General features: G+C 42.5%; 2 protein-coding genes across 2 annotated transcripts; both read left to right on the top strand.

Annotated features, from left to right (window-relative positions):
* Positions 1 to 1369: 1369 nt before the first annotated feature.
* Positions 1370 to 7456, top strand: LOC113490864 (glioma pathogenesis-related protein 1-like). Its single transcript, XM_026867473.1, has 6 exons — positions 1370 to 1637; positions 3734 to 3979; positions 4382 to 4494; positions 5258 to 5340; positions 6613 to 6639; positions 6727 to 7456. The coding sequence occupies exons 1-6, from the start codon at positions 1458 to 1460 to the stop codon at positions 6951 to 6953; spliced, it is 876 nt and encodes a 291-aa protein (XP_026723274.1). The 5' UTR covers positions 1370 to 1457; the 3' UTR covers positions 6954 to 7456.
* Positions 7457 to 8883: 1427 nt separating this feature from the next.
* GLIPR1 (GLI pathogenesis related 1) lies at positions 8884 to 18322 on the top strand. The gene is made up of 6 exons (XM_026867496.1): positions 8884 to 9230; positions 13802 to 14047; positions 14150 to 14259; positions 16134 to 16216; positions 17354 to 17380; positions 17464 to 18322. The coding sequence occupies exons 1-6, from the start codon at positions 9051 to 9053 to the stop codon at positions 17613 to 17615; spliced, it is 798 nt and encodes a 265-aa protein (XP_026723297.1). The 5' UTR covers positions 8884 to 9050; the 3' UTR covers positions 17616 to 18322.

The raw sequence follows: 18322 nt of genomic DNA, 5'->3' as shown, positions 1-18322 counted from the left end.
TCACCACGGACGTGGCAGCACCAAAAGTGTCTTGCACCCAGCTTGCTGTGCCCACAGAGAAAGTGGCCAGTCTCCTCCCACCAACCACTTCAGCTTAGTCTTTTTTTAAACAAACAATTTATTAGAGAAAAAAATTGTGATCTTACTGGGAGAGTTTCAAAGCACAGGAAACTACTGTAAAAGAAAAGGGGAAGAAGAGGTAATACTTGTTCAGTTCCCTCTCTGTCCAGGTCTCTTGTACCTCTGAAGGCTGTTTACTGATAACGGCTGTGTTAAGCCTGTCCAATAAGAATAATTGGAGCCTCCTTTTTGTTTCTTTCCCAAAAGATACAAAACACCAGAGGCCACTACCCCCCCCCACACACATACACACACCCCTTGTTGCCTTCTACAGCTGCCCCTACCTTCATGAAATTGGTCAACAAATCATGGCAGAGGTAAAAGGAGGGTGTGAAGAGTTAGTAATAAATGGACATCCATAAACACATGCAGACAGAGAAGTATTTAATTATATGACTTCTGTTAACATCCTAGATAGGTATAGCTGTGATGGTGCTGGGGGACTACAGCTCCTTCACGCTGAGTTAGGTGTACAGATTGTTACAAGCCTCTGAACCAAATCAGGGGTATTATTTAAGAGGGACAAGTCATCATGCAAACAGAGATGGCAACACCGGAATGGTAATTTCCACAAGTTCTCAGCAGGATAAGGCCTGACCTGTAAAACTGAGCAGGTAATCAGACCCATGAATGTTGTTTACAATCTACAACATATTTCCTCTGTAAACCTACCTAAATCTGAGTTACAAGACCTTAGCTCTTAAAGCATATGTTGATGCTTATACTCTTGCATATTTTTGTTACACTCCAAACCAGGTCAGAAGGTCTGTTCTGTAGTAAACTGCTCTTCAGGAACATTTTTTTTTGCTTGTGGTGAAGTCAAATTTCAGTATATACAGTTTCCCTAATTGTGTTCATTCCTAGAGTAATTCTGAAATGGAAGCAAGGTCCTGCAAAATAATTCTAATTGAGCTGGTATGACTAAGCTATACTGTAGGAAAATCAGCAGATTTGTATTTTGTTAAAGCTACAATTTTTATGGTTGACGCAGGTTTTAGGAAAGCTGTTCTGCAGCATCTCTTCAGATAAGACCTACAGTCACAGAATGGTTTGGCAGTCAACCAGAATGGAGCACACTCAAAGAAAAGAGAGAAGTATACCTGGGGTGCTGCTCCTTGCTAATATGCACAGCAGATGCCTGTTTCACAGTTTACCCTTCGATGGCCAGCTGTGATGTCAGATAGAGCTGTACCCTATGAAGCAATATTACTTCCTGTTACTTTGACACTTTGAAGTGCTTCCACATCTCTGAAGAGCAGCTTGCAAGTATTATCTCCACCTGAGAGATTTTTCTTTTAAAAACTTTAAAAAAATAAGAGTGAAAACATTGAAGAATTATGAAAATCACATTTTCCTTTGCTGCTTTGTTCTTATTGGATCTCTTTGCTTGCTGTCATGCTTATCCACAATATCCCTTGCCTGACATAGAAGATGCAAAGTTCATTGAAGACTGTGTGAGAGCTCACAACATGTTTCGATCCAAAGTGAAACCGCCAGCCAGCAATATGTTTCGCATGGTAAGGAGGCATTCATGATCTCTTTGAAAATTCATATAGATTGTGCTGCTGATTTAGTCCACCTTACTCTTCATTTGTTTTGTGCTTTTCCTTTCTATCAATTATTTCTCTATTAACTGCATTAGTTCTTCATAGGAAACTGAAAAGATACTAATTTTCACAGTAGTGTTCATTTTTAATAATTTGAAGGGAATTCCTTGTTTAGGGGTGTGTTGCTACTCTAAACTTCAGCCAGAGCAAAAGGCTATATTGCAAAAAAATATGTTCAGTTCTCAGCATTTCATTTACCTGTTTAAAAGAGAGATAGTAATCTGGTTTATGTTAGTCCAAGTCTCCTACAGGGAAGCTGTTTGGCATTTAAAAGCTTCTGAATAGTCAGTCTGCACTACAGGATTGGTTGAAAATCTATAATCTCCCCTTGTTGTTTCCAATCTAGAACATGTGTTGAAGAAAGGGATCTGCCAGGACAGCCATTTAAATACCCGATCTTCATTTGCTGTAGCAGGGTTTGAAAAGCAGAACTTCCTGTAAATACAATGGATATCAGAACAGGCTATATTTTTTTCAGTGAAATAAATAAGGAAAAAAGTAGATAGACAGCTGAGGGAGGTAACCCCAGCCAATTCATGTCATTACTCTGAGCCCTCCAGCAGTGCTGCATAGCTGTAAAGGAAGTTAAATGCATAACCGCATGCACAGTATGAATCATTTCTGTGGAAGGAAGTTCAGAGTAAAGGGGTAAAATTCAGCCTACTTGTGATTATAATTTCTCACTATTTGAAAAAACAATGTTTAATTTAAAATGCTAGTGCACAAGAGTGAATTTAGCTACTTGGACAAAAGATCCAGCATGCCTGGAATAACAGCAGGACAAATATATAGAAACTTCTTGAATCAAAGGTGTTGCATTGTATTTAAAAGCTCTTGATGGATCGTTCTTGTATGATTCTTTTTCAGCCTTGAGTCATGCAAGTTTTTTATTGTCGCTAGCATTGTATAGCAAAGAGCTGCACAGCCTAACCAGAAATTGTGTGAAGATATCTCTTCGTGTTTTATTTGAACCTGTTAATTCCCAGCTTTGTTTGACAGTCTCTGGTCTTTCTATTGGAAGGAGCAAGTTATTATTGCTTATTTACCTACTTCACACAAGATGTCCAGCTGCCTCTGGTCAAAGCTGCTGTTGCTTTATGAAAGCCCTTCATACGTTCGGATGATCATCCTCCTCCATGTTCTCTCTGCCCTTTCCAGATCTAGTGTCCCCTTCTTAAGGCGGGGTGCTGTGCTGCACACAGCATTTAACAGGACTTCTGCAGCGGTGTAATTCCTTCTCAAGGAATTTCTAACACTTTATTTGATTTTTAGACTACTACTAAACATTGATTTACAAGTGATAATAGCCATCTCAAAACCCATCACTATGAACACAAAGTCAAAACTGGAGTTTTTTCCTCACATCCTTTAACTTGTATTTCTCTGTACTGAATTTTACCCGCCATTCTATTCCCTGGTCATTCGGTGTCATTAAATCTTTCAGCAAGTCTCCCAGACTGGTTTCTCAAATCATCACTTGTGCCACTCAGGATGGGAATGGTTACTCCTCAGCCTAGCAGAGATGAGCAAGCCTTTTATTTGCTTTGGCCACACACTGAGGAGGGAGAAGAGCAAAGAGGCAGAAGGGTCTGGGGAAGGGAGCAGTTGTGAATCTTTCTCTCTGTCCTGGCCAGCAGAATGGAATTCTTGTCTGGTCTAGTGATAATTGCAAAGTGCAAATCTCTGGACAGCCAACAGCTCCTAGGCACAAAGTGGCCCAGTTACCTCCTCTCAGGCATAGCAGGTTAAAGACTGCAGTCCAGCTCTAAATGTTTTAAGGTCAGATACCACAGGACAATGAATAGATACTATGTGTCCTGCAATACCTAAGCATGAAAGAAGAATTGCTGTGGGAGTAGAAATGTCAAGTCAGAGAAAGAAATTGAATTCAGGGATGGGAAGCAGAAAAGGGGGAAAGAATCCTTACAAGTTACTGTTTAAAAGTATTTGAATTCAGCTAAGTCACTGCAGTGCAGGTTATGTTATATTTTCTCCCTTTTCTACAGTCCTGGGATGCTGCTTTAGCTAAGACTGCCAAAGCATGGGCAAAGAAGTGCAAGTTTAAGCACAATATCTACCTTAAAATGCCGGGGAAGGTGCACCCCACCTTTACCCCTGTTGGAGAAAACATCTGGACTGGCACAGCCACCCTGTTCTCCGCGGATACAGCCCTCACTGACTGGTTTAATGAAGTCAGCAGCTATGATTTCAGCACCGGTAGCTGTACTGGCATGTGTGGTCACTACACTCAGGTGAGTCTTATGTGCCCCATGGTTTGTAATGTAATGATTTTACAGGAAATCCAAGCACAGGCTTGGAACAGACTTCTTTGGAACAGGAGAAGTTTTCACCCTCTGGTTTATTGCTACATGAGATTGGAAATAAATATTCCAGGCCCCAGGGATGTCCAAGTCCTGTTTCCAGTAATGATAGAATTATTCCCTGATAATTTCATGTTTCCAGGGGAGCCAGATAATAAATGCAAAAACATCTGTCAATCAGTTGTTTGCCTCAGCTGCCCTTTGGTTTGTCAATGTTGCTCCTGTGTCAGCTGTTTTAAACTTCCACAAGATCCTTCCCTTCTTCCTCCCTTCATGATATTGCTGTTTTCAGGCATTGAACAGGTGCATTATGTATTTCCCTTTGCCCTTCAGGTCGTTTGGGCAGAGAGTTACAAAGTTGGTTGTGCAGTTCACTTCTGCAATACAGTTGAAAATTTTCCAGGACTCTTCAGAGCAGCACATTTTGTTTGCGACTATGGGCCAGCGTAAGTTAGTTATGGCATTTGGTTGGGGTTTTTTATTTTTAAATATACTATAACTGATCTGGTATCAGATGCCAACAATGATGGGAGCAGTTATAATAAATTTCAAAAGAAGCTATGTCCACATGTCACTAGTGCAAGGGGAGCTCCCCCCAGCCATTGAGAGCAGAAGCTGAATGTAGCTGGATCTGCAGAAAATCCCTTTCTAAAAAGCAGGCAAGCAGATCATATCTGAGAGCACTCACCATAACTAAGATGGTGGAATAAAATCTGTTTTGACAACAGTCTCTGCAGGAAAAGTGGGTAAGATGCAAGCTTTCTGCTTTGAGAAATATTACATCTCTATATGGCCCCACCCAAACTTCAAACAAGACATCTTAACTGAAGAAATAAAAAGAAGACAGTCCTCTAGTTTATCTCATACCTTGCAATTTCTGGGCTTACCTTTTACAGATTTGTTTTTAAAATACAGGGGGGTAATGAGGGACTAGGGCTAGACTCATGTATGTTTACACTGAAAATACAGTACTGTCCAAGAAGTCTCATTAATTTCAAGTGGCAAGAGTCACCAGATAGCTGCTCCCCATGCCAGTGAGACCTCTAATATAAAAGGAATTTCAAAAAATTGCAATGATTAGTTTTTGGATAAAAGGATTTTCCCCCCCCCTAACTTTTAATGATAAATTATTCTCACAATCTGATGAAACCATGTATTTAAATTGCTTCTCAAACAACTGAGCTAACAAAATACAGTTCTGCTTTTCAGGGGCAATTACCCAAGAAAACCATATGAAATGGGACGACCGTGCAGTGGATGCAGTAATGAGAAGTGTGTAGACAGGCTCTGCGGTAAGACCAAATAGATCACCTAAGAAAATTGTGTGGAAATAAAAGTGGCATAATTGTAAGTGGAAATACAACGAGTCAATTTGCACTAAGTACAGTGGATCTGTAGCCCACAACACAGCAACAGTACTAAACCCTGGCAAGAATAGTATTAGAAGAAAATAACTGAAACACTTTTCTGTTGAAGGCTCTCAGAATTAAAAGCCAGAGTTTCTGATGAAGAGAAGTATCAATAAGACTACTCTCCACCTTTTATCCTACCAGAACTCAGATCTAAAACTTAAGCCCCGACAAATATTCCCCATCTGGTTCTTCGTTCCTAGCAGAAATAGTATATTTAACTTCTGCTTTCTTGCTTGTTTAGTATGTTCTATCACATTTTCCAGACAATGGTGGTTCTGAACCAGTAATAAGACTATACTTAAAAGCGCACTTATTTCTAACTTCCGCAATTTTTTGAAATACAGCAGCGAGAGCTTATTTTCCCACAGCAGTTTGCAGCTGTGGACCCTTATGTCATTACACCTAGTCCCAAATTAGTCAGAAATAGTGTTTTAAATAAACAGAGATTAAAGGATATGCAACAATATCTTAAATATTAATTTGATACAGAAGTTTAGTGGGGATGGTGTCTACTAGCCAGGCTCTAGACAGCTTCAGCTGTAGAAATAATTGAACGTTTGGTACTCTTATTTCCATCTGTGATATCCTGGCTGACTCACCTTGAAGTCTCAGACTGATGCATCACAGGAAAACTGGAAACATCTCAAAGACTAGAGGGAGGGAAAGGAGAAAGAAAGCTTTTAAACAATAAAGTGCTAGATCCTACAGCCTATTTTACCATATTCTCCTATAGGGCAAATCAGCAATTCCAATAGGATGCACATGTGCAATCCTGAAAATGTATCAAAGCTCTTAGTAAATGTGTAATTCTGTGATAAATTTAGTAGTTATATTTGTCTGTCTGCAACTACTTAAATTTGGTTTGTGTATCAATTTTAAATAAATCCCATGCTTTGTTTTTACTTGCTATTCTGTCCTCCCCGTGACACAAATCCTTCCTAATACAGCTGTTTGTTTTTTGCTTCTCTTTCAATTCAGTAAAAAATATGAGGCTTACACCAGTTGGAAACTGGCTCTTGTTGGCCTCTTTCCGCCTTTCCGGATGTTTTAGGCATTGACTGGCACTGTCAGTGCATCAGCCAGGCACTGGCTACATTAAGAACCACCACTGAATGATACTCACATTTATTTCCTCTTCTGATCTCTTTACAGAAAATACAGAACGTGAGAAGCTGATAAGTATGTATCAAATTGTTCTTAATTGCTTTCCTATGCATATGGATAAGTTGGATGGATCTTAACACCTGTTTCTTCACTGTCTCTTAGATTATGCCTACTGGTATCCAGACTGGGATACACAGCCCCAGCCACCGCGGCCCCGGCCCCCCCGGCCTCCCACGCCATCGTACATCCCACCTGCCGAGGACCTGCGTCCCTCTTGCGACCAATACTGTCTTAGTGTTATAATTTTAAGGCCACTGTTTTTGGTACTGACTGCTGGTGCTGTTCTTTTAGTGCAACAGTGGTTTCCACACACATTTTTTTATGAGTAAAGATCAATTAAGAAACTGGTAGTGATCCTACCACTGTATTACTGTCAGAGATTTGCACACATTTAAAAAAACATTTGGTCATCTCTCCGTTATCCTTGTGATGTTTATACAGCTGATTCTTCACTCAAGGCAAGATACAAGTGGTTGTTCGTAGAGCTAGTATAATTTATTTGCAGTAGCTGCAATACACTTCTGTGTCTGCACAAGCCTCTTAGCTCTGGCTCAGGGGTAGATTTCTAGAAGGGCCACGTAGACTATATGTTACTATATATGCTAACAAGCCTCCTGGAAACCTGGGGCATCACACAGACATGTCTGAAGCAACACACTGTATCCAAAAGAAACAATAACTCATCTCCATTAACCTTCAGTTATCCCAGACATCATTTTCCCTAGATAACGTGGATTTAACTGTATGTATTACTTTTTATGAACATAAGGATTAAAGCTTGTCCTTTACTATATTTAGCCTATGTGTATCATTCTCCATTAAAGTTACTCTATTGTCAGTTGTTACTATTCTCTTCTTCTCCTCTGAGAGTTAAGCTTTGTCCTCCATAGCTAGAAGAACACCAGGGAAAGTTGATAGAGTGAGAATTAAGATGGAGTGTAAATGGGAAGTGCTTAATATTAGAATGTGAGATAGTGATAAAATCTGAAATGCAGAGTAGATGACAACCATCCTGAGCTTGCAGGCAGGGGAAGGGGGGAACAGAGAGTTAAAAAAAAAAAAAGGAGAGGGAAGATTAAATGGGCCCAGGACAGATTCTGGTTCAGAAACGGAAGATACCAGCCTCATTCAAAAAGCCCAAACTGTTGAGGGATTCAGTTTATAGAACATTTAGCTCTTGATCCCTATTGTTCCTATATAATTTGTTAGTAAAGGAAACAAAGCCATCTTTCAAGCTAAGAGATACTGGCTGATACTAGCAATGTGTAACTGTGCTATCACTATTTACAGCTGTTTTTCCTCCTTTGTCTTAGTCCTGATGTTTTGATAACACAGTGATTCAAATTCTGATCCACATTGCAGCTCTGAAGGAGCATGACATCCCACAGAATAAAAACGAACCCCAAATGTTTGGGCTCTTGCCATATGCTACAAAATGTCAGCACGTAAGAAGATACATATTTAATTTCACAATTGTCAGGTCTTGCCTGCTGCCATCTTCTATACCTAGAAACTGCAAATAGGCTGGGGATGGGCAAGTGGTGGAGAGGGGACACAGCTGACCCGAATTGACCAAAGGGATATTCTATACCATGCAACATCGAGTTCAGCAAAAAAAAAAAAAATAGGGTAGAGGAAGAAGAAAGGTGGGGGCTGGCTTCTAGGTTGGCTGTTGCTCAGAGGCTGTCTGGGCATCAGTCTGCCATTGGGGGTGGTGAGTGATTGCCTTTGCATCACTTGGGGGTTTTATTTGTTTGTTTCCCCCCTCCTCTTTCTACACATATTAAGCAGGTTTTCAGGGAATGAATAACAAATTGCTAAAGCTTGCGAGGAGAAACTGATAGCAACACATAGCACAAGCATGTGATCACAGGAGAAACCTATCAGTAACTGCAGCAGATTTAAACTGCAGTTCTCAGCCAAACTTACCCCTCCAGTAATTTGATGTACAACAAAAGTGACTGTTCATACTGTAGTAAAAGCCATAGTTCAAATCAATTACTTCTCACAGCATTCTGGCTCAGAGTAACAGGTTTAACAGCAATGCCATTTTCATAAAAAGCAGAAAATTAATCCCAAACTTCGCTGCAATCCACAGTGATTACTATGGATGGGATGGTGGGTGCCAGAAAAACAAAAAGAAAGAAAGGAGAGAAGAATCTTGCCCACCATCATTAAAGAAGAAAAAAAGAGAGCAACAAAGCTGCCAGAGCTCTGATGTGATCTTCTAGCTTGATTTCCTTATTCTCATAGCAACGCTCCTGAAATGTGACTCATTTCCTGTGACCAAGCCATACTCAATTACCATGGCTAAGATAAGTCCAGCCCACAAGCCTTCCAAGCAAAACGCTGCTGGTGAAGCTAAAACCACCTCAGACAGCTAAAACACTCTGCTCTTAGAGCTGGAAGACCAGAGTCTGAGAATCATGACAAGCAGATTTTCTGCTTGTGTGCTGGCTTTACTGCACTTCTGTTGTTCCTCTGACTCCTATGAACAACCGACATTGCCTGATGTTGGAGATCCAAACTTTATTGAGGAATGTGTGCGAACCCATAACAGATTCCGGTCAGAAGTGAATCCAGCAGCCAGCAACATGCTCTACATGGTAAGGGGATCTTACATGCCAGTGTGTAGCATTGTGATGATGTTTATGATTCTTAAAGACTGGTTTTGTGTTCAAATGGAAAAAAAGAAAAAAAAAAAAAAAGAAGAAACTCCTGGGTTCGTAAGAGCTGCTTCTTTTTAAAGCAGAGAAAAAAGGCTCTGATTATCAGATGGCTTTATGCCATCAGGCACATGCATAGTTTTGTCTGGCTTAATTTCCTCATTTGAAACCCAGGTTTTCAACCTCACCCTAATGCTGCCATGTTGTACTGTGAAAAGCCTCTCCATTCCAAGGCAGCACAGCTCAACAGCCCAGGGTGTAATTTATGTGCAGAACTAAGCACAAACTTTCATACTTGAGTTGGCAAGGGCAGAGACTGTTGCCAAACGACATCGGAGAGCTTTCTCTAAGCTTTCTTTGCAAGGCTCTCACGGACTGAGCCAACAGAGCAGCTGTTACAAGGTGCTGGGGCTGCAGGGGAAGCCGAAAAGCAACAAGTGCAGCAGGAGCAAGCGGTGGAGGCATCAGGCCCTGCACCGCTTTGCCCTGCTGCCTTCTTTGCTGGACACATCAGGGGGCAACATCTGCAGCCACCATGCAAAAGACAGCCTGCCATGGTTCAAAATATACCCAAAAGTGGCCACTTCTCATTTCGGATGACTCATGACACTTGTCTCTGCTGGGTAGCACATGAAGACCCAGAAACGAGGAAGCTGTAAATGCGTGCACAAAGCTGGGCTTATGGCTGAGAAGCCCATCTCTGATTTGTGAGATGTTCAATTCCAGTAGCTCGGGAGCTGTCTCTTGCAACATCCACTGCCTTTCGTGCTTTGACTGGGTGATACTTGAGATATCTTGGGATAATCTCCACAGATCTCTCAAATAGATGATAGCGATTGTCCTGATTCTGATCTGTTTTCTTGTGCTCCTCTTTCTTACTATTTCGCATGGTCACCACCAGAAGAGAACATAACCATATCTGTAATTAGCAACACCCCAACTCAAGTTCCATTTCTGGTTGTAAAACACTAAAAAAGAAGTGCCCATTAGGGAGGGGCAAGTGAACAGTGAGCAAGCTCGAGTTGCAAGCCTGACAGAAAACAGTTTCTCATCTAGATTTATCTTTTACTTCAGCTTTCTTAGCCAGGCATCCTGAACTTCCAGTACATATTGCTCCAGACTCTGTTTTCTAGATTGCTTTACCGATCATACACTAACAATATCCTGCTATTGTGTATTAAAAGAACAGTATTCATCTCTTTAAATTTTTCCTAATTATTCCATTCGGAAAATTAAAGAACTGAAATCTGAAAAACCCAACTTAAACAAACAAAGATTACTACAAATAAGAACTAAATCATGGTAAGTTTCTTTTTAAAAAAACCTGCAAAAACCCTAGTCTTAAAAAACCTCTTTCGGGAAGAATTTAATGTGGAGAAAGTAGTACAATATATGATAAAATCTATTACGAAAGTAAAAACTTTGGAATTGAAAACAGAGTATTTCTTCATTTCTGAATGGCCTCTAACACTTCAAAAAATGAGGAAAAGAAGATGACTTCTTTATTTCACAGGGAATTTTTATTTGCTGTAGATAACTGTCCACTTAGATATGTAAAAATGAAGACTACGAACTCAGTGCATTTCCACCTTTTGAAAAAATACTCTTTTAAAAGAAAATACAAAACTGAAACTCCTTTAACTGTAAGTAACAAAGCCCAACCATCTATATTTGTAATACACTTATTATAAAATGAGAACTCTGTTCTGATGTGCATTTTTCCCCATACAGTTTAGTCCAATCTTTTTTGCAGAAATACAGTTTCATAAGCAAAAAATGAGTATAACTATAGTTAAATGGAAGATCATTCTGAACTATCAGTTTCTGCACATTGCTTCTTCAACTGTCAGCCAATTTAAGCACTGACATACAAAAAAGTACATGTAAAATTCCTAATTTACCATTAAACTTATTATGTTTACCTTTATGAAACTTTAAACTTATTATTAGTACTATTACAGGATGATAGAAAAAAAGAGATGTGCAGACTCTTAAAAAGCATAATGTGAAAAACAAGACCATGAAGCATTAAGATGCGTCCACCACTGTCATACATTTTTTCATCGTGGTCTTCTCCTTGTGACCTCAGAGCATTGCCAAGATGGAAACTGTAGCCTCTGTCTTAACTTGCAGTAATGCTAGGACTGGAAAATAACTTTTCTGCAATGCCAGATTTTGTTCATTGTCCTTAAAAGTTGTCATCTACAGAAATATCAACTGCTCACTTGAAATAAGGCACCCTACCCCAAATTTACCTTTAATATTTGAGTTCCTAGGCAAATTATTTGTGTTAGTTTTGTGGTGTATAGGCTTTTCATGTCAAGGTTTTTGTAGCAGGGGGGCTACAGGGTGGCTTCTGTAAGAAGCTGCTAGAAGCTTCCCCTATGTCCAATGGAGCCAATGTCAGCTGGTTCGAAGATGGACCCACCGCTGGCCAAGGCCAAGCTCATCAGTGATGGTGGTAGTGATTTTGTGGTAACGTATTTAAGAAGGGAAAAAAAAAGCGCTACGCAACAGCAATTGCAGCTGGGAGAGAGGAGTGAGGAAAAGTGAGAGAAAAAACTCTGCAGACACCAAGGTCAGTGAAGAAGGAGGGGCAGGCGGTGCTCCAGGCGCCAGAGCAGAGATCCCCCTGCAGCCTGTGTTGATGACCCCGGTGAGGCAGCTGTGCCCCTGCAGCCCATGGAGGTCCACAGTGGAGCAGAGATCCACCTGCAGCCCGGGGAGGACCCCACGATGGAGCAGGTGGATGCCCACAGGAGGCTGTGACCCCCTGGGAAGCCTGTGCTGGAGCAGGCTCCTGGCAGGACCTGTGGCTCTGAAGAGAGGAGCCCACACTGGAGCAGGTTTGCTGGCAGGACTTGTGACCCTGTGGGGGACCCACGCTGGAGCAGTCTGTGCCTGAAGAACTACAGCCCATGGGAAGGATTCGCATTGGAGAAGTTCATGGAGGACTGTCTCCCATGGGAGGGACCCCACGCTGGAGCAGGGAAGAGTGTGAGGAGTCCTCCCCCTGAGGAAGGAGTGGCAGAGACAGTGTGTGATGAACTGACTGCAACCCCCATTCCCTGTCCCCCTTCACTGCTCGGAGGGAGGAGGTAGAGAAATTGGGAGTAAAGTTAATCCTGGGAAGAAGGGAGGGGTGTGGAGAAGGTGATTTTAAGATTTAGTTTTATTTCTCATTATCCTGGTCTGATTTCACCGGTAATAAATTAAATTTCCCGAAGTTGAGTCTGTTTTACCCATGGCAGTAATCAGTGAGTGATCTCTCCCTGTCTTTATCTCAACCCATAAGCTTTTGGTTGTATTTTCTCTCCCCAGTCCAGCTGAGGAGGGGGAGTGATAGAGCAGCTTTGGTGGGCATCTGGTGTTCACCACAGTGGGAAAATACACTCCCCCACAATTGTTAGCCATAGGAAGAAATGGAAGACATAGGTTACAAAATATTTGAAGTCTCTGTAGGTGTATTTTGGTATGATCTTGCAATTTTTAATTACTTATTGGTAGCATAAACAATACACAAACTGTTTCAGACTTATCTATGGTACAAAAAAGTTGTATTATGTAAAACATAGACATGAAATCTAACAACTACCTTTTCCCTAGTCACTGATCCGTTAAAAACAATTTCTCTAGTGATTCTATTGTCTGCAGAAGCACCTGAGATGTTTTAATCCATCTAGAAAAGGAGAAATAAAAAAGTTTATTTTTTAAAAAAGTCCAATCCAAAATAGTTCAGTGGTGTTGAACAACTTCATTTACATGACACAAAGTGTATCTAGAACTACAGGCACACACATGCAGTACTGCATTTCCTGGGAGGTACAATACTGTGTTTGCTTAATCAAGTTGTATGAACAAGAAAACCCAGCAAAAACAGAAACCACCTCCAGTGCAAATGAAAGACATCTATATAACGCAATTGCTTAAATAACCACTTTCTGTCAGATTGAATAGCAAATGAGTGATTGCACAAATATGAATTCAGCACTAATATTTGAAGCCACCAAACACAAAGATGGAAACCAAGGGTTGAGTTTAAACTGTCCCAAAAATCCCAGCATGCTTGTGAACTGACCTGCAAGCAGTGGCCTTAATGCATGAGTCTGCACAAGACTCCAGTCTGGTACAGTAAGCATACCCCGCAGTCTCCAGATTTCCTGTAAATTTGCTGTTTAAATTAATGTTCTCTCATGGCCAGCATAGCATGGAAATACACATTGTGCCCCAAACGCTGTATTTGACTGACATACAGCTCTTGGTGTCCAGCAAACCAGCAGGCCAAGATCATCCACCACCTCAAAAACTTCCTCAAGTTTAATGAGTAGCTAAATTCAAATTAGAAATGAACATGCAAGCCAATTTACCATGTAGGTCTGCGAGTCTCAGCAGAAGCAAAACCCAAATTAATTCAAAGCATATACACTACTGAGACCCAGCTTCTGAAAGTTGCTCTGAATTACTGCATTACTAAGATACCAAAGTGATTTTTAGTTGTCTTTATTTTGCAGAGTTGGGATCCAGATTTGGCAACAACTGCGAAAGCCTGGGCAAAGAAATGCCTGTTTAAACATAATACGTACCTCAAAGAGCCAGGGCAGGCCCACCCCAAATTTACCTCTGTTGGAGAAAACCTCTGGACTGGCTCAATTTCTATTTTTACTGTGCAAGGAGCCATCACCTCTTGGCATGATGAGGTCAATGCGTACAGTTATGCCACCAGTAACTGCAGAGGAACATGTGGCCACTATACACAGGTAGGCATTGCATTTCTCCATCTAAACCATGAATCAGCATTGCTAACATTTCAGATGCTGAAGCAAAGTTTTTGTCACCCATGTACCCATCTGTCTTTGCAGATTGTTTGGGCTACAAGCTACAAGGTTGGCTGTGCTGTCCACTTCTGTCCCAGTGTGGCATACTCCTCCATAACCAACGCAGCACACTTCATCTGCAACTACGGGCCGGCGTAAGGTTTTTAATTACAAATATTTCACAGGGTTTGAGTCCTACCCCTTCCCTCCCACAACATGTAACTTTATTAGATGGGTCCATCTATTCAAGCTGTTTATGGAAGGAAATGGTCCCCAAAATAGAGAAAGAGGTACACCTCTGTCCAACCAGCTTTTTTTTTGCTAGAGGAGGGCTATCTATTGGAGCCAAAAAAGCAGTGGCACTGGTAGAAGGGGTAAAATACAAGATGCTAACATGAGAATACTGATCATTTGAAAATTAATCCCTTGCTTCTGAGTGCCCAGATGGCCCCAGACAGTTGCCAAGGTGCAAGCCCTATGTCTGAAAATATTTCCACATGGGCCTGCAGAATTAAGCCTCTAGGTCAATGGTTTGGATAAATATTGAAGGCACAATGCTTGTAGCTGCAGTTTTAGCAGCTGAGGGTTGCTCGTGAGGCTGGGGCTGCTCAAGGCAAAATTTTATCCAGAGGTCCTTTATATGGATAGTCACTAGGATATCCAGCTAGGATAGCTTTTACCCTTCTCCAGCTAATTAATGCCACCACAGTCTAAATACAGCTTTAAAAGCTTTACATGACTATCATGTTGGGCCAAGGCCAAGCCAGCTCATGAACTTGAGCAAGTTTGGCATTCTTGTTGCCCGTGCTTCATCCTTAGAAGAGTATGTACCCCTGACCAGATACCTTGAAATGACACAGCTGCTGCTATGCCAAAGCAACAAAACTGCTCTCCCCATAAGCCCCACACCCAAAGTGGATGGGCAACCATTACCTCTGCCAGTTCTTGAGCCAATAGCCACTGATCACCCAGGGCAGCCTCTTCTTTCCCTTCCTGGCACTTGCTATGCATCCCACCATGATAGATGGTGCGGAAACCCCGTGCACAGGCAAGCAGGCCCCCAGCACTGCTGGAAGGTGCTTTCTGTCCCTCAAGCCTCATGCCTGGATCTCCCAAAGACATGAGCCAGGGCTTTCTACTTCTGCCCCTTAGCCAATGTCTGTATCTTACAGAGGACTGAAATCATGCTGGATTTCTTGCCCTGAAGGGAAGGAGAGCTGTGCCCTCACCCTCAACAGCACCCAGCAGAGCAGCCCTCTGCCAAGGGTCAAACCAAGGTGCATACACAATTTCAGTTCCTAAAGTGAATATAAAGGATTTTCTTCAGCTTAGACCAAGCAATGAAAGCCTCACCTTACTGAAAGTAATGAGGTTTTACCATAAAGTTTAGCACTGCTGAGAGTGCATGCCTATAAAATCCCTCTCAGTGTGTTTATGAGCAGTTTGAGGCACAGTGTAAATCTTGCTTTGGCCATGCTTCAAGCAAAGTGAAGCACTGAGCTGTTTGGTGCAGTATCAGAGGTGGGCAGGTAATATCGAGCCAAGAGCCTGGGAATGGTATCATTCACACTGCTGGCAGAGGGAAGGAGCAGGGGGAGACACACACTACTCATAAAATATTTACCAACAAATGGATGAAATCACTACCTATGAGAGATTCTCCAGTACCAGAGATTCCTCTTCAAGGTGTAATATGCACGTATATGTGTACATACACCATAACTGAACCTTCTTTTGTTCCAAGAGTACGAACCAGCTTTAAGATCCCACAGTCTACACACACACCAATTATCCAGATTTGAGACTATTTTAACTGCCAGGTTTGCAATACTGCTGTCTCCAGGTTCTTAAACAACAGGGTGCTCCATTACACTTAACTTCTGCATGTCTTGGGCACAGGGCACTCAGACAGGGACCATCTCCCTATCAACATAAGTGAAGCTAAACTCAGGTTAAAAACTTGTTAGTGGTAGGTGTCAACATTCCCCTCCCAAGGGCAGTTTGAGAGCAGTGTCACTTGCCTTCACAGTGGGAATTACCCAGGGCGCCCATACAAGACAGGAACAGCATGCAGCGACTGCAACGGCGAGCAGTGTGCGGGCCGGCTGTGTCGTAAGTACAAGACAACCAGTCCTCCTCCCCAAGCACATGGAGAAAGGGAAAGAGCACACAAAACATACTGGCAGGAGGCAGGCACAGCGCTCTCCTGTTCCTAAATATAGTCTGAAAAGCTGCAGTGAGAAACCAAGTGAGCAGTGATGCACAAAGATTGGGGGTAGGGCAGAATGAGCCTGTTTTCTACCCCAGGGAGTGACGGGATCTGCTCCTCAGGTGCTGGAGGGTATGATACAGGAGATATAGTGCCTGCAGTTTAAGGTGATATTATCACTGGCAGAAGTTACAGCTTGCAGAAATGGGAAGCACAGAAGGGGATACACATACCGCCCGTGGGCTCCAGGTTATTATCTGGTGCATGAGCTGCAGCTTGAGCCAGTGCAGGTCCAAGTGATCCTTGCTGCCACCGTGTCACTGCAGGAGGGGAGAGCTGCCACTGCACGGCCAAAGCTGCTCGCTCCAGTGAACATCAGCCAGGCCATCTGCTTTCCCCTAAGCTCCAGGAAAGAGCCAGACTGACATGCAAGAGTCCTTCATAGGGATGTGTTGTTCAGCCTGAGCCCCTGGCAGCCCACCTGATTCTCCTGCACTTGACTTTGCTGGATGGCATCAGGAGACCTTCTGCAATTCCTGTAAAAGGACAAGGCATTGTGCTGCGGACATCTGCCCAAAGAGAGCTGGGGGTACAGTCACACTTTTCCCCAGCACTCAACCTCAGATGAACTAATGGAGAGGGAAGGTGGCATTAAAACACCAGCACTGCAGAAACAAGGAGTCCCTGATGAACGGGGCTGTTTAATATTAGCTACTTGTAGGCTGAGGATCTTGAATGCAAGGCACTGGGCAAAAGCCAAAGTATCCTGGAAAGCACACCTGGGGAAGTGACTCCTCTCTACGCCAGCCACTGGTGAGAGAAGTCAACATGATGTGATCAAGCACTCCTCAGCAAAGGCCTGAGATTTGCTGCAAGGCTCTCCCGAAGTCAGCGGGTCTTTGCTTCTTCCTGGAATGAAACACAGCTCCCATAGCTGTATTTGTGAGCACATTGAGGCTCACAGTCCATTCCCTTTTGCTTAGACTCAAATTGTTTATAATGTATAAGTCTGCTTACATTCATTTATTTTCTCTCTCCAGGAAATGCAGAGCGTGACAAAGTCATTAGTAAGTACCACCAGAATTACTGCTTCCATTTGTTACCTTTGGCACAGTTATACTTGAAAATGAGTAACTTGTTTTGTTCATAGGTGATTCCAGGTGGCGTCCAGACTGGGACAGACCTGCATGTGATGAGTACTGCATCACTGTTATTGCTTTAAGGACACTACTCTTTATACTGACAATTCTGGCCACCTGGCTCCTACCAAAATACTGGCCTTTAGCACCCACCAGTGAGTGATGCACATGCAGAAGACCATGAGAGCACTTAGGTCAACTCATCCCTTCCCTGCACATAAGTTACTGGCAGCACAAATATCTGTAGAGACATAGTTTTCATCCACAGGTGATTTAGAACAGCAATACCATCTTTGTTGCAGGCAGCACCTCGCTGACCTGATAAGCGCTTTCTCATTGCTCAGAACCAGTAACAGATTTTAAATTACCCATGTGTGGAATGGTGTGAGTGGGATCTGGTGGGTAAGGGAGCATGCTGCCCAGGCAGCACACTGAGGTGCAGGCAGCTGCCCACCACACTTTCTTAGGAAGGGCTGGAGGGTGCCTAGCTCAGGTCCCAGCCCCAGCCAAGGCCCCAGGCAGAGCACGCTCCTCCCTCGTTCCTATCGCGCTCTTTCCTTGGACAGTCCTCCAGTAAGATGTAGAGTAGCCTGGAGAGGTTTTTCATTTAAACAGGGTTTTTTAAAAAGAATTTTTGGACCCCTGTGAGCTCTGACATTTGCATCCTGGGGCAGGCAGTGTGTTGCCTAGTCTCATAGTGCACTGGGGCCACTGGCACTTCTCTCTACTTTGAATTCGGTTTTAAACACATCATCTGTCCCAAGACAGTTTCACCTGTGTTTACATGATTGTGTATCACTGCAATCTTTCCTGTTTGTTTTTTTTTTTCTGAGCATAGATTTTTTGACTGTTGTTTTGAATAATAAATCA

This window comes from Athene cunicularia, assembly GCF_003259725.1.
Source record: "Athene cunicularia isolate RWA chromosome 1 unlocalized genomic scaffold, athCun1 chr1_part2, whole genome shotgun sequence".
Classification (NCBI taxonomy): domain Eukaryota; kingdom Metazoa; phylum Chordata; class Aves; order Strigiformes; family Strigidae; genus Athene; species Athene cunicularia.
The sequence above is the reverse complement of the archived record's forward strand: the minus strand, read 5'-3'. Positions and strand labels throughout refer to the sequence as shown.